The following is a 15,070-nucleotide window of genomic DNA, read 5'->3' as shown; positions in this document are numbered from 1 at the left end:
AAATTAGCAAATGAGGCACAATCTTGTTAAATAGGCGCTCATTTGCATAAATGTTCTGAACAGAAATGTGAATATTGGATAAAGCCAGATTCAAAATTCTTTCATTTTATTCCCATATTAAAACCTACACAAGATACGCAATTTGCTCTCTGCGCACTGGTAGGTAGGGCGCAGAGCAAAGCACAGCACAGGTATTTGTCCTCAAGGGTGGCAAGGAAGCTATTTCCCGTTGCTAGGTAATGACATGCTGTTATCTCATTGGTTGCGCTTTCGAAAGGTCAGTGGTAACTAGGTCAAAGTTTAAATAATTTGAACTTTGAGCACAGCGCAAAGCTGCAAATCCGAGCGGTGTGCGACGCCAGGGTAGCGCAGCGCATAGTTGGGCGCCACCGCTCTCCCCGTAGGAAATCATGTGTAGGCGGCTTTACAGTCAAATGTTTTTACAGTCAAGGGAATTATGGATATCTCTTTTTATCACTCCATAAATCAGAAAATACTGTCAACAGACATAAAACCCAATTTTCTCTGGCACCACATACAGCCTGTAGTGCGATTTTGCAAAAATCCACCGCTCCCTGTTCAGATGCACCAATCAGGGCCAGGGGGGGGGGGGTGTCTAACTGTTCAGATGCACCAATCAGGGCTAGGGGGGGTGTCTAACTGCGTGTCAATCACTGCTCATGCACAAGCATTCAGTCTCCCTTGTAGTTTTGGGCTTTAGCGGAAAGGGTGGAGGGACTGAGAAGTTGTCGATGTTCAAATTTTTTGGCTAAGTCTCAGATCTTCGCAATCCTACCTACAGCACTTTGAAGACAATTGTTTTTGTATTACATGTTTTCTGAGATTCTGATATTTCAATATGTAAATGTAAGGCATTAGGCATTATCTAATGCTAACTTCTGTGAATTTATAAGAGAAATCTACAGACACAAATAGACAAAGTAGTAAAATAAACCCCCTAAATGTATATTTTAGATGTTCTCGTTCCACTAGTCTGAAGGAAGACATCCTATGAAAGCAAAATAGCCCAAAATCTCAAAATTCTCCCCTTAAATTCTGCTATCTTTGGGCCACTAAAACATGTAAATAGATACATTGGTATTTCCCCTCCATACTTTTAGTCCTATAGCAGAGTGATGAAAGCTTTGAAACAGATTTAAGATCGTCATGGGAAATATTTACAGAAAATTCTGCTAATAAATGTGTAACATTTTGACTTTATTCTGTTTAGTCTGGTCAAAGTGTTTCGTGGGTTTTGACTCATACAAGAGCGTAACTTTGGGTTCAACTTTTGAGCAATGAATGAAGCAACACTTCATTCATTTTTCTGCAACAATTTGTACCTTTTCCGCATCAAGTTATAGTCCACATGGTCTTTATTTATGTAAAGGAAATATAATAGGTTTTAGGGAGGTGGGTTGCACTGCCCAGTTTTGATTATTGGGGGGGTTGTAACTCCCCCATCCCCCCTGTAAATTATGCCTATGGACTCATATAGTAGTATTTCTCCCCCCTCAAATGCTGTTTGAGGAATGTGGAACTAACAGAGTCACTCAAGCAGCTCCTCCTATAGTAAATATTTAAACATGGCCCTGCAGACTGCAAAAGTTTTTTACTCTTTTTTTGGCCACATCACATTGAGCATTTCTCTAACTCTGTAACATGATTCTTTACGTGAGGATTAGAACTGGGCTGAAACAGAAAAACTTGCTTGATTAGTTTAGAAAGGGATCTTTGTTGACTTTCAGCAGGTGTCCGGTAGCTCAGAAATTGTAAAATGTCAACACTAAGGATAATAGACTTCTGCCTTGAAATGGCTGACTGAACAAAAAAGTAGAAAGGACTCATTTAAGTAAAAAAATGTGACGCATCAATGTCACATTTTAGTCAAGTAAGTTTTATTTATATAGCCAAATATCACAAATTTGCCTCAAGGGGCCTTACAATCTGCACAGCAGACGGCACCCTCTGTTCTTAGACCCTTGGTTCGGATAACTTCCCCAAAAAACATTTAACAGGGGGAAAATGGAAGAAACCTCAGGATGAACAACAAAAGAGGGATCCCTCTCCCTGGACAAACATGCAATAGATGTGTGTACAGAATAAACCAACATAATACAATGACAGTATGGACAATTAAGGTTGACAAAAGTATAGTTAAAGAATATATCATTGAGGATTGTAGCACTATAGGGGATTACATTTCACCAGAATTGTACCTCGTACATGATATTTGTGGATTGATATTCCTACTGCATTAATGTGTTAATTTTACTGCTGTAGATGTTTATGGTTGTGCTCATTTTAACTCATCTATGTACAGTTGGGTAGTTTAATCAACAGCATTGCATCACATTCTATAAGATCATCATATGTAGCAATGCACCAAACGAATGTAGTGGAGTAAAACGTACATTATTTACCTCTGAGATGTAGTGGAGTACAAGTATAAAGTAGGATAAAAATGGAAATACTCAAGTACAAGTACCTCAAATTAGTACTTAAGTACATTACTTGAGTATAGAGTTAGTTACACTGTCCCAAAGGAGTTAAATGGGGTCGAGGTCAGGGCTCCATGCAGGCCAGTCTTCCACACCAAATTACTAGGAACTAGGAAAACTAAACTGGGAATACCAGTTCTTACCCAGCTGGCTTTGTGCAGGGACACGTTGTCATTGAAACAGGAAACAGGTGACAAACACAAAATGTTGGCACACACTATTGTCTATTGTATTATTGGGCCTAGCCTGAGCCATGAAACAACAGAACACCTCTGTCCACATACCTTTGGCCCTATGTTGTGTATATTGCTGAGAAACAATACAGTATCAGTATAACTTTTGCCAAGCTAGAGTTTTGATCCCATGCGAGAAAACCTTCTCAAAGTCCAGTCAGTCTTGTTATCCAATGTGTCTGAAACTTGAATAAACTTGTGTGCGGTTCACTTCCTCGACATTTTGTGCAATGTGCACACAGGGACCTGCCGACATGTGATTGGAAGGCGGGACAACAGAAGGCGGGTTATTAGTTGCACCATTTGCACTGCGATTGGAGCAGGTTTGATAGTGGGAAGTGCTTGTACGCCGGTGTCTCCCTGGTTGCGCAAGACGCCATTTTGGAGTGACAGTGAAAGATAACGGAAAGATCGAGAAGCTGTCTTTCTAAAGGTAATAACTCGCATAAAACGCGCTCTTTTTCGTCCTAAAATGTCATATTGTGTGAACTGACTGTTGCTCTGTGCGAACGGCTCGCGTTCTTTGGCGGTTGACCTGACGTCACGGTGTTCTCTCTTAAGTGTGACGCGGCATTTAGCTAATAGCTAACGGCTAACAGCTTGCTAAAGCAGCAGTTCCTGTAACGTCAACGGACAGATCTAAAGAGCTGTCACTGTCGGTTATAACTTAGTACTGGACTTAAATTTCACCGACTGGTTTTCAAAACGTGTCGACGTTAGATGTGTCACTAATGTGTCGCCGTGTGTTGGGAACTGCGGTGTTTTTTTTTTTCGACCGTTAACGTCCGCGAAATTGTGTCGCCGCCGCTGGCAGCAAAGCTAACATAAGCTAACTGAAGCATCCGCCCTTAGTGAAGCTATCGGTAAGCTGCTCGAGTTTTAGTAACCAGATTATGCGACACAACTTCGGTTATTGACATATCTTAAAAAATCAACGATTCCCCACACATTTACTTCAGATTGTAACCGCACGGACACATACGTAGCTGGATCGTCGGCCTCTTGCTAAGGTCGAGGTGTTGTTAGCAGGCTCTCGCATACAGTAACATTATCACATAGGGACCGAGGTTGCCAGCTGGAACAGGCCTTTCTTATCTGGTGACCAGTTTATTCGGGTTAACAAGGTAGCTGCCTCTGGATATATGATGTTTTGATGCTGATTTGTGAGATTTCCACATACACTATGCGACGTTTACAGCCATGTTGTGGAATTTAATGCAGGGAAACGTTAATAATGGTTGATGTTGTTGACGGTTTGAGCCGGCTTGTAACGTAACCCGTAACGTTTAACCATTAGCGTCCCAGCAAACATAAGTCGGACGGTGACGTCGTGTCTCTGGCCAAAAATGGTACGACCGGACGCCAAAAACGGCCTCTTGGTTACGGGGTGACGTTGTTTTCCAAGTCCAATAATGGTCTAGTCAGACCGTTTTCTTACAAATCTTAGAAGGAAGTCATTACTCATCACGTGTCATTAGTGCCAAGCCTGTAGCATTCTGAATGTATTTGATTGTAATAGAGCATATTTGATCTAAGTCTATCACCAATGCAAGGAAATAGGAAGAAGTCATACGTCATTAACATTTTTTTATTGGTGCCAGTTCTAGCTCTACTATAACACATCTGTTGTTGTTTCACCTTTGAGTGGAAAAAGTACTCCTCAAAATAAAAATTAAAAAACACATTATGTGATTTTAATTCTTTGACTAAATGTGAATAGGACCAAACGGGGCAGGTCCAGCAAACATGACAATGATTAAGCTAGAGAGGCTGTAACATAACACTTGTTATCACTCACAAAGACTGCAGCTCGGTGTCTGTCTTTTACACCTTCACGAGGATTATTTCTCACTAACGGGGTTTTATCTCCAAATAAATGTAGGACGACTCAACAGAGATTGCAGGCTAACGTTAGCTAATCAAAGTGCAAATGCTAACACTAGTTAATCGACAAACTAAACGGGCTACTGGTAGCTTAAGTGATAGAGGTCCATATTTATAGAGGTGCATTCAGCAGCTGTGTATGTCCTCTAACTGAAAATAAGTCAACAAAGTATAAAAATGTTGTTTGTAAGAGCCAAAAACATTTTTCCAAGCTGCTTGGAATTGGGAAATTGCAAAAATTTTACCTTCAGGGTATTCTGCCAGAAAGTCAGGTGACATAGTATGAAGACTGACAAACTTCTCAATGACAAGAAGTCGGGTCTAGTACAGGACTTCACTCGGTAGACCGGAGTTTGAGTCTGGAGCGAAATGGGAAGTTAACTTTACTATTTCTAGACTTGGTTGATTGGTCGTGGTTTTGACATCGCTAGATAGTCCCGGAAGAACGTACGTCCAGCAGGCAGCCAGGTAATGTCATGGACGTTGGCACAATTTTCATTTTGTGGACCAAATGTACTGCTGTCATCAACCTGCAGTGGTGGAAAAAGTATTCAGATATTTTACATAAAGTAACAGTACTACAGTGTCAAAATACTGGTCCTAGATTTGTAAAAGTACAGAAGTATTGGCATCAAATTAAACTTAAAGTACTCAAAGTAAAAGTAGCCTACTCATTATGCAGAATGGCCTAACCTAATATACTGCTGGGTAGCTTAATTTCTAATATTTCATAATTTATTGATTTTATTTATGTTCTGTATAAATTATCTAAATCTGCAATATTAAAGTTATCAAATACATTTAGTGGAGTAGAAATATATAAAGTTGCATAAAATGGAAAATACTCAAAGTACAATTAGAGCTCGGCAATATATTGATATTATATTGATATCGTGATATGAGACTAGATATCGTCTTAGATTTTGGATATCGTAATATGGCATAAGTGTTGTCTTTTCCTGGTTTTAAAGGCTGCATTACAGTAAAGTGATGTCATTTTCTGAACTTACCAGACTGTTGTAACTGTTCTATTATTTGCCTTTACCCACTTAGTCATTATATCCACATTTCTGATGATTATTTATCAAAAATCTCAGTGTAAATATGTTGTGAAAGCACCAATAGTCAACACATTGCGGTATCGATATCGAGGTATTTGGTCAAAAATATCGTGATATTTGATCGCCCAGCCCTAAGTACAATTACCTCAAATTTGTACTTGCGTGTCGTACATGAGTAAATGTTACGTTCCACTAGAGCCAGACCGATATGTCGTCGGGCCGATATTAGACATTTTCCAAACTATTGGTATCGGCATTTATAATGGCCGATAAACGAATATTTAAAAAATAAAATAAAAACGGACGAAACCCCCTTCAACCATGTTCTGAGTGTTGGCGTTGCATAGTCTGTCCTCCAGAGGGCGCTCTACAACGTCCCTGTTGGCAACACTCGCGTTTAGTTTTGTATTTTTATACATTTTATTTATTAGAACTTCAATATATTTTGATGTTCCTCTGTTCTGTTGTGACAATAAAACAAACAAGTTTATTTTTAATATGTTAGTGAGGACTCATAAATAACTACAAATAACTAATGTTAGGGAAATCGGTTTGTTTTGTAACGCGATTCTGGATTTTTTTTTTTTTTTTTTTTTTAAATGTATCGGCCGATATATCGGAATATCAGATTTTTAAATCACCAAATATTTGTATCGATATCGGCCTTAAAATTCCTTTATTGGTCGGGCTCTACATTCCTCCACTGTCAACCTGTTTTAATGTATTTGTTTCATTATGATGTGTCCAACCACAATAGAATACTATTTACCACCAGTATACCACTCTGACTAGTGTTCATCGTGACGGTAGTTTTTCTCTTGGCGTATTCTTCCCTGAAACTGGAACGCTTCAGACGTTACTCTCCTAACCCTGTTTCCTTCTCTACTTTAACAGCTTCGTCACCATGGGGAATATATTTGCAAGCTTATTCAAAGGCCTTTTCGGCAAAAAAGAGATGAGGATTCTTATGGTTGGGCTTGATGCTGCTGGAAAAACGACCATCTTATATAAACTGAAGCTTGGAGAGATAGTAACCACCATTCCCACCATTGGTATGGATATCTTTTATTATATTCATCCATTTTGCCCTTTTTACAGTTGTGTATTTTTGAGTGTTTTTACCAATTTAACACCTTGTGGTGTATAGGGCTGTGTATGTAATTTCTGAATGTTTTTAATACTTGTGTCAATACAATATCCAAATTGTGGAATGATAACCAAGACTTCAAAATGTGTGATACCTTTTTGTTTACAACATTTTAAATGTTTTTCCTCTAAAACCTGTTTTCCATTCAACAAAAGAAGCCGTTCTTGAATGTAAACACAATCAGCGAAATGTGCAAAGTTGATGATATGAATCAGGAACCCGGTTGCGTCAGATGGCCGCCCACCAAGAGCCAGGTTCTGTCCGAGGTTTCTGCCCGTTAAAAGGAGGTTTTTCCTCGCCGCTGTCGCACCAAATGCTCACTCTTTGGAGACATGTTGGTCTCTGTAACGTGTGGCCTAGACCTACTCTATCTGTAAAGTGTCTTCAGATAACCTCTGGTATCATTTGACGCTACAATTAAATTGAATTGAACTATTGGATTTTATAAAATAACGACAATAAATTAAGAATCTGACCAGACATTTGATGCCAGCTTTCAGTACTTTCAGACCGTTTTTTATACTTATGGACACATGAAAAAGTATTGGGGATTAATACCCAGCCCTGTTGTTTATCTTAAACAATCACACTGAACTAGAAGTTTGAATTAACTTGATTTTTAATTTGTATTTACAGAAATGTGCAAGGGCATGTCGACTGTCAGCATTTAGAAATTTGAATTGTATATACAGTTTTTCAACCATTTAGTGACTCATCCATGTTTCTCCTCTTCTGTCCAGGTTTTAACGTTGAAACTGTAGAATACAAGAACATCAGCTTCACAGTGTGGGATGTGGGCGGTCAGGACAAAATCAGGCCGCTGTGGCGCCACTACTTCCAGAACACTCAAGGTGAGGTTTTTTCTATATTGGCAGGCAGTAGTGTCAGTGAACATTACTACCTATAGGTGGCCTCATTGGTGCATAAAAGATGATCTTAAAATTATCCAACCAATGACTCAGACGCCATTGTTCAAGTCTCAAAGGGCGTATTATGTTACTCCTATTTCCTGAGATTGAATTCATCAGAGCATGTGAAGTAACTGTAGGCTAATACAGCCTCGTGTTTCCTACTAATGATGCGTCCTGCAGGTAAAAATTCATTTTGTTACAGTTTTATGTTATGGTGCTTTCATTACACCTTTTTAGCTCCTCCTCGTTTTCCTCACATGCACCAGACGGACATCCAGCTGCAGCAAACATCTCCATCCACATATTGAGCATCCAAGTGTGAAATTGAACGTGTGAATCCCTTTGGTAATGACAGTTAGATACAGCATCGTTAATTAAAAAAAAAGGCCAGAGAGTATTCCAGAAACTGCATCCCTTTACTGCAGAATAAATCTGTGTTTTCCTCAGCACATAAATATGCTGATACTTGCTCCAGAATATATACGCAAACCCATAGACCTGCTGACTGGAAAATATCACAGCCTAGGGATTTGGGAACACATAAGGAGTCCCAAAATACATTTTTAATTACAAGATGATTAAAAGGATGAGAAAGAAATAGAAGTAGGTCGAAACCTAGTTGATGGCTGGACTGTGTATGGTCAATGTGCTAAATTGTGGCCAAATTCTTACAAGGATAGTCAGTGCTAGAGAACTAAAACTCACACTCTACATTAATTACCACTTGACATCTTTACTGTTAATATTTCCTCTTCTCCGATCACCAACAGCTGTCTGTCTCAGAGCTCATCCACCGTCACTTTCTCTCTCTCTCTCTCTCTCTCTCTTTACCACACACTCGCTACGTACACGCACACTATGCTACTCTTACAACGCATGCGTCAAACTGTCAACACCTTATTAATAAAGGATTGCGGAGGGAGTAACAAACACGTTGCACAGCAACGACAACTGCATATGTATTTAGGAAGTGGATCAGATGATTTCCGATTGAACGCTGTCCTTTTTGAAGGCGAAACGGCTGATGAGGAAACTCCAACTCAACAGACCAATGGTGTTACTTCATCACTCACTCAGTGACACTATTGTGATTATAGGGCTGACCCCCGCTTTGCTTTGGTTTCTCTGACCTCTCAGATGAAATTATGAAATACCGTCACCACGTCAGGCCTCTACAAATCAAAGAATCTGAGGTGGAAAAAAAAATCACACTTTGGTGTCCATACTAAGACCGTAATAACCTGTGATAGTGCCTAAATATCTCCATCAAAAATCATTGAAAGCATACAATGCCAGCAGATGCCAGGTTACTTAGTAGGGATCGACCACTACGGGGTTTTCAAGACAGATACCGATTATTAGTAGTTAATGAACCCAATAACCAATATTTGGCACCATTTACAGTGAAAATGAAAATCTTTAAATCAAAATTAAGATTATTTTATAATTAAGCAACTATTTAACAAATGAGAAACTTTCAACATAATCCACAGTAACAGAGAGTCAGAGTGTTGAGGGCGGGACATTAAGTCAGACTCATTGGTGAGTGAAACCGAAGCAGAGGGACAGACTCAGAGCTGTAGCCGAGCCAACGTAGCACACTTTTTAATTCATTAACTTTATCGTTATCAGGCAAATAAAACGCTGATACAGATCATCTGCAAACTGCCAAAAACACGGCCCAAAAATATCCTTATTACTTAGTCTTATTGAAGTGCTCATATTATGCTTTTTGGCTTTTTCCATTTCCTTTATTGTGTTGTATATCTTTTTTGTGCACGTTATAGGTTTACAAAGTGAAAAAGCCCAAAGTCCCCCCCCCCCAAAGGGACTTACCATCTCCAACAGAAAACACTGTTCACAAACTGCTCCAAACAGCTCTATTGTAGTCCAGCCTTTACTTCAGAGACAAACGTGGTCACTTTGGAACACACGTTATAATGCTCGCCTACCTGCTAGCATGGCACGCCCTCATACTCTGCTTCTGACTGGCTAGTAGTCCTTACCTAGGTACTGTCAGGGCACGCCCTCATACTCTGCTTCTGACTGGCTAGTAGTCCTTACCTAGGTACTGCACATGTGTGACTCCCAACAAAGATGGAACAGAAGTGAGATGTCTCACTCTGTAGCTAAAACAGAGAGCTCAACACACAGGGTGAAAAGAGGAGCTGCAGCAATGTGCAGTACAACAAAAATATGGTGTTTTAAACCATGTAAACCTATTCTGATATAACCTCCTAAATACAATTTTATGAACCTGAAAATGAGCATAATATTTTGGGAAACACTGATCAACATTTTTCATCATTTTCTGACATTTTAGAAACCAAACAACTAATCGGTTAATTGAGAAAATGATCGACAATAAAAAATAATTGTTAGTTGCAGCCCTAATACCTTTTGTATTCTCTTAAAACCTTAAAAACAGTGCGTCACGGTTTGGTTAATCCAATACCACGCTGAAAAAACCCCTTTATTAGACCTCGTGCTTTCAGCGAGTATTGATGCTTACTGGTGTAAGTGCCAACTCCTTTTTACAGACGTGTGTTGTCTCTGACAACTACGTCCATAACAATAACCTTTTTGTGCGTTTAGTAAGCTACAGGCATCATAAAACATTCAAACGTGCTTTCTCATAATCAGGAAGCATTCATACACTAGATCCTCTCTTGCTTCACGTTTTGTCAAATCTAAATGTCAAATCACACGAGGTAGAGAACTGCAGCCTTGTAGTTTGATATGATACATTTGACCGTGAGTCTCATGGTGAAAAAAATAAGTGTCTGCTTTGTCAAAATGCTGCATTTACATAATTTATAGGATTAAGTCGGTTGTCGGATATCGTGATTTAAGTGTTTGTCGTCTTTTGGTTTGATAACATGTTCACTCCGCAGACCTGCGGTCACTAGGGCTGCAACTAATTATTTTCTTTGATTTAATCTGCCCGTTATATTCTCAATTTTATAAAATGACTAAAAATTGTCCGACCGCACGTGAAGGCAGCAGAGAAAGAAAAGCGACTTTGCTTTGTTGTTGCAGGACAGAGCCACCTATTGTTACTCTTTGGCAGTTGAGTGCTTGTGTTTTCATTTTTTACCTTCATAGTGTTTCATAGTTTTTTTTTTTGTGGCAGCGATAGAGGCAGTGATGTATCCTGTTTACTGTAACGTTATCGGGACTCTCACGCCGCGATACTGGCACACGAGTCTTACCTCCAGTTACAGACTGATCTCATGAAGTGGCGTATGTATGACACGCCAGTTCGTATGCCATTTTTGGCGTGTTATCAAGACGCGTCATCTCTTTTTAGCGTGGTTATCGACGCCGTTTGGCCTCCATTGACTTACATTACTTAGCGATTGCGTGTCAATTTACGCCATAGTGAGTAGTATGAAAGCCCGAAAATCCGCGTAGGGAGGTTGGTCGGGGGGGGGGGGGGTGGATGGGTCAAACAACACAGGACTTTCACCCAAGAGACCGGAGATCGTGTCCCGTTTCCTAAACCCAACCGTCCCATTCTTCTTTTCCTTAACCTAATCTGTCCGCTGTATACGGCGTAGACATACACGCAGATAGCTCAAAATGCGTACAGATAACACGACACTTGGCTTTAGAAAGAAGTGGCGTGTATGTTTACGCAAAGTCATGATGTCACGTTGGCAGTTATATGATTGTCCACAGCAGGGTGACGTCGGGTTGCTTTTCTCCGAAAGTTGAATCATCTCAACTTTCTTTGGCGCAGGGATTCAAAATATACAGAAAGACCAGCGTTTTTGCCAGACTGTCTGACGAGTGCCGCAGTATTTGTGAATGAATGCTCAGCCAGCCGGTGCCTCACTAGAGCGTTAGCGTTATGAACGGGAATGCTATCTTTACCTTTTATCAAAGTGCTTGAAAACGACACCAGGCTGCTGCAGTATAACGTTAACCATACACACCTCTACAAACATCAGACTGCTCGCTTGTAACTCAACATTTCTCCATTATTGGCTGAGATGGACGACGTAGTGCTGCATAAATTAGCCAGCAGCTAGCGCCTTGATACCGACTAAACACCACAGTAAATTTCAGCCTGCATGCACGTTTTTTATATCCAGTCCTATTTATAATCATATGTTTTGGGGTAATTAATTAAGACAATCGCCACGTTAGACCTGCAGAGTTTGGGGCTGTAAGCATCCATTACATAGTATGAGTATTAGGCTTTTTTTCCAGGTCAAAGAGACTCGCTAGGCAGCGGGAACAATTTGTACAGAATTGATTATCAAAGGACCAAAGTCACATCTTTTGATCTGTGAGAAGAAAATGTTTTTGTAACCAGAAAATAAACGATTACAATGCAACATTCCTGTGTTCTAACTAATAATACGGAATTCTGTGTTTCTTGGTCTTAACAGTAAACTGTGTTTGTGTTTGCAGGGCTTATCTTCGTGGTGGACAGCAATGACAGGGAGAGAGTGAACGAGGCGAGGGAGGAGCTGTCCAGAATGCTTGCTGAGGACGAACTCAGAGACGCTGTGCTGCTCGTTTTTGCAAATAAACAGGTGAGGTCACATTTCGGTTTCTTGAAGTATCTTATATACACTTCTTTTCTTTCCTTTTTTTAAAAAATATTTATGTTCATTTGTAAATTTGTACAGCTCTTTTAATTTCAATGTTTGGTCGGTTACTTTTACAAACCCTCAGGGTTTTTTTTGTATCCCACCTGTGCATTTTATTTTATTGTATATATTTTTTTTCTCCCTTTTTTAATATGCAGGGGAAAAAAAAGATTTAGACTATCTTGTCTTAAATTGCTATAGATAGATAGATGTAGAGGTATAATGACCTTTTTTTCCTCCCAGGATCTCCCCAACGCTATGAATGCGGCAGAGATCACAGACAAGCTGGGCCTGCACGCCCTCCGTCAGCGCAGCTGGTACATCCAGGCCACCTGCGCCACCAGCGGGGACGGCTTGTATGAGGGCCTGGACTGGCTCTCCAACCAGCTGAAGAACCAGAAATGATCCATTCCACCAGTTTTGATTTTTGTTTGATGTTTATTTTTTCTGTTTCAACACAGCAGCAGCACCGGAACCAGGCCCCCCTTTCGCTCCCATCTAACCCCTTTTTCCCAACCCCAGCGCTTTCTTTCAAGAACTTCCTTCATTTCCCCGACCCCCCCCCCCCTGCTTTCTGCCCTCGTCAGTACTCTCTTGGGGTTCAAGCCTGTGCTGCTTGTGTGTGTGTGTGGGCGTGTGCGTGCGCGCGTGTGTGTGTCTACCTTGTGTGTTCAGCGAGCGTGTGTGTGTGGGTGTGAAGGCGTCTCTGTGTATGTTGGCTGGGATTGGGAGTAACCCTGGCGTGCCTTTTACACACCTCCTGTGGAATCAGCAGTCTGGTTTTCAAGCCCCTTTCTCCATCCACCAAACTCAGCCTCTGCCCCACTCAGCCTACCCCCACTCCAAGTCTTGCACGGCCCCCTACTCCCCCACCCTTACTCTCCAGGGGAAGCATGGTTTTCATACGGCAAAGAAAGAGCAAGGGTGCAAGCTCTCCTCCCCCCCCCCCCCTGTAGTATATATCTATGTTAACTAGAAATGTTCACCTGGTGTAGACTGAATGCTAAATGTTCATTTTAACCTCTTTTTGATTTTGAAACCTCAAACCCACCAGTAAGAGATTCAGTAAATTGCATCTTAACCTGTATCAGGTCGAAGCAAATCAAAAAAATGGAAAAAAGGAAGAAAAAAAAACGCCCATCCTCGATCATTCTGGTGTCATTTGAAAATCATGCTGTTTTGTTTTATTATTATTATTATAATTATTATTATTATATTGGAATATAACAGATTATTCTTAGCAATGGTTCTCCAGTGAACACTACCTTTCTTCCCCCCCACCAAGCGAGACCGTGAAGCACAAAGCCAACAATTAAAAAAAAATCTACTTTAAAATTTAAGGATCTGAGTATATGCAATTTGAAATAGCTAGCATTTAATTCCCTGGATGAAATTTGGATTTTCGAGATAACCTTCAGTGCAATGAATCATTCTGACAGGTAGTCCTACTCCATGTAGGTCAAATACGAGGTGTTGGGCATTTCACAAACTTCAGCCGGTTAACTGAGACAGGTGTCCTGATACATTCACAAGCCTCACATGTTATTCCTTTCAGAGATGTTACATGTGTTTTTTTTGTTCTGTAACTAGTTTTAGCATTTCTATTTGTACTTTTGACTGCTGAACCAAATGCATTTGAGCAGTATGACAAATCCTGTATATGAAAGTAGTGCATCCTTGAGGGCCTGAGGTTGTTTTTCTCACTAACGGTTGGCAGTTTTACTTTTGAAATCAGAAAGCATCCAAGCGGTCTAATTTTCCTGGTTGGGATGAAGGATTGGCACCAAAATATGAAGGCTCTTTAACTGTGAACGGTCCAGACATGAAGAAAGGAGTTTCGAATGTCTGGGCGTTGACAGGCTACTACACATTATAGCACCGCATTCTTCATGACTGAAAAGACCAACACAGCAAGTACTCTGTCAGTGGCTCGTCGGTGAGCTGGAAGGACTTGGTGGTAGACCTGTTAAAGGGGAATAGGTGTGCAGTCAACTGGTCGTGAGATACAGCAGGCGTTCTCAGTGTCGAAACCATGGGGGTTAAGCTGGCACTTCTGTCGAGAATGATTGTAAATCTGTACGTTTCCCCTGTAAACTGTTTCTGTGGGGATTTCCTGAACACATTAATAAACATGATTTGATCCAACAGTTGTTGTGCCGAGAGAGACTTTTCTTGAGCTTCAAATGTGTTTTGAATTTCTGCAATACTTTGACTAAATACCGGCAACACTTTTGACAGACTGCAATGAATGATTTTATTTTTCATTATTGATTATTCTGTCGCTTATTCTCTTAATTCAGTCAATTAAATGTCTGGAAAAAAAATCGATCGTGCAAGACCCTTCTCTTCTGCAGAGATAAAACACTGATGCGTGTTCCCAGAACACCCAAAATATTCCACTCGTCCAGAAAATGAAACCATTTAATTAAAGTACAAACGTTTGACTGCACTACGTGCCCTCATTCAGCAACAAGGTTGCCATCTAAGAGCACAGATGAGAGCACCCTTTAGCAGCTTTCACATGCAGTGGGTGACCATGAGAAGTGGGTGACCAGAGTATTTGTCACCTGGGCACGGACCAATAGGGAATCGGAGTTCATGAAGGTGACATGTAGGTGTGAACTTCACTTCTGTAGTTCTTTTAGACCTCTGGCCGTCTTTTCTCGTGGAGGTGTGACTCTTTGGCGTTTACAGTTGCGTGGAGGCCGCATTCTCTTTGTTTGAAAAGGGCG

General features: G+C 40.5%; 1 protein-coding gene across 1 annotated transcript; it reads left to right on the top strand.

Moving 5' to 3' along the window:
• Window positions 1-3,055: 3,055 nt before the first annotated feature.
• arf2b (ARF GTPase 2b) lies at window positions 3,056-14,485 on the top strand. Its single transcript, XM_078278483.1, has 5 exons — window positions 3,056-3,167; window positions 6,574-6,731; window positions 7,567-7,677; window positions 12,157-12,281; window positions 12,582-14,485. The coding sequence occupies exons 2-5, from the start codon at window positions 6,584-6,586 to the stop codon at window positions 12,741-12,743; spliced, it is 546 nt and encodes a 181-aa protein (XP_078134609.1). The 5' UTR covers window positions 3,056-3,167; window positions 6,574-6,583; the 3' UTR covers window positions 12,744-14,485.
• The last annotated feature ends 585 nt before the right edge of the window (window positions 14,486-15,070 follow it).

Source organism: Sander vitreus, chromosome 21, assembly GCF_031162955.1.
Source record: "Sander vitreus isolate 19-12246 chromosome 21, sanVit1, whole genome shotgun sequence".
NCBI classification, from domain to species: domain Eukaryota; kingdom Metazoa; phylum Chordata; class Actinopteri; order Perciformes; family Percidae; genus Sander; species Sander vitreus.
The sequence above is the reverse complement of the archived record's forward strand: the minus strand, read 5'-3'. Positions and strand labels throughout refer to the sequence as shown.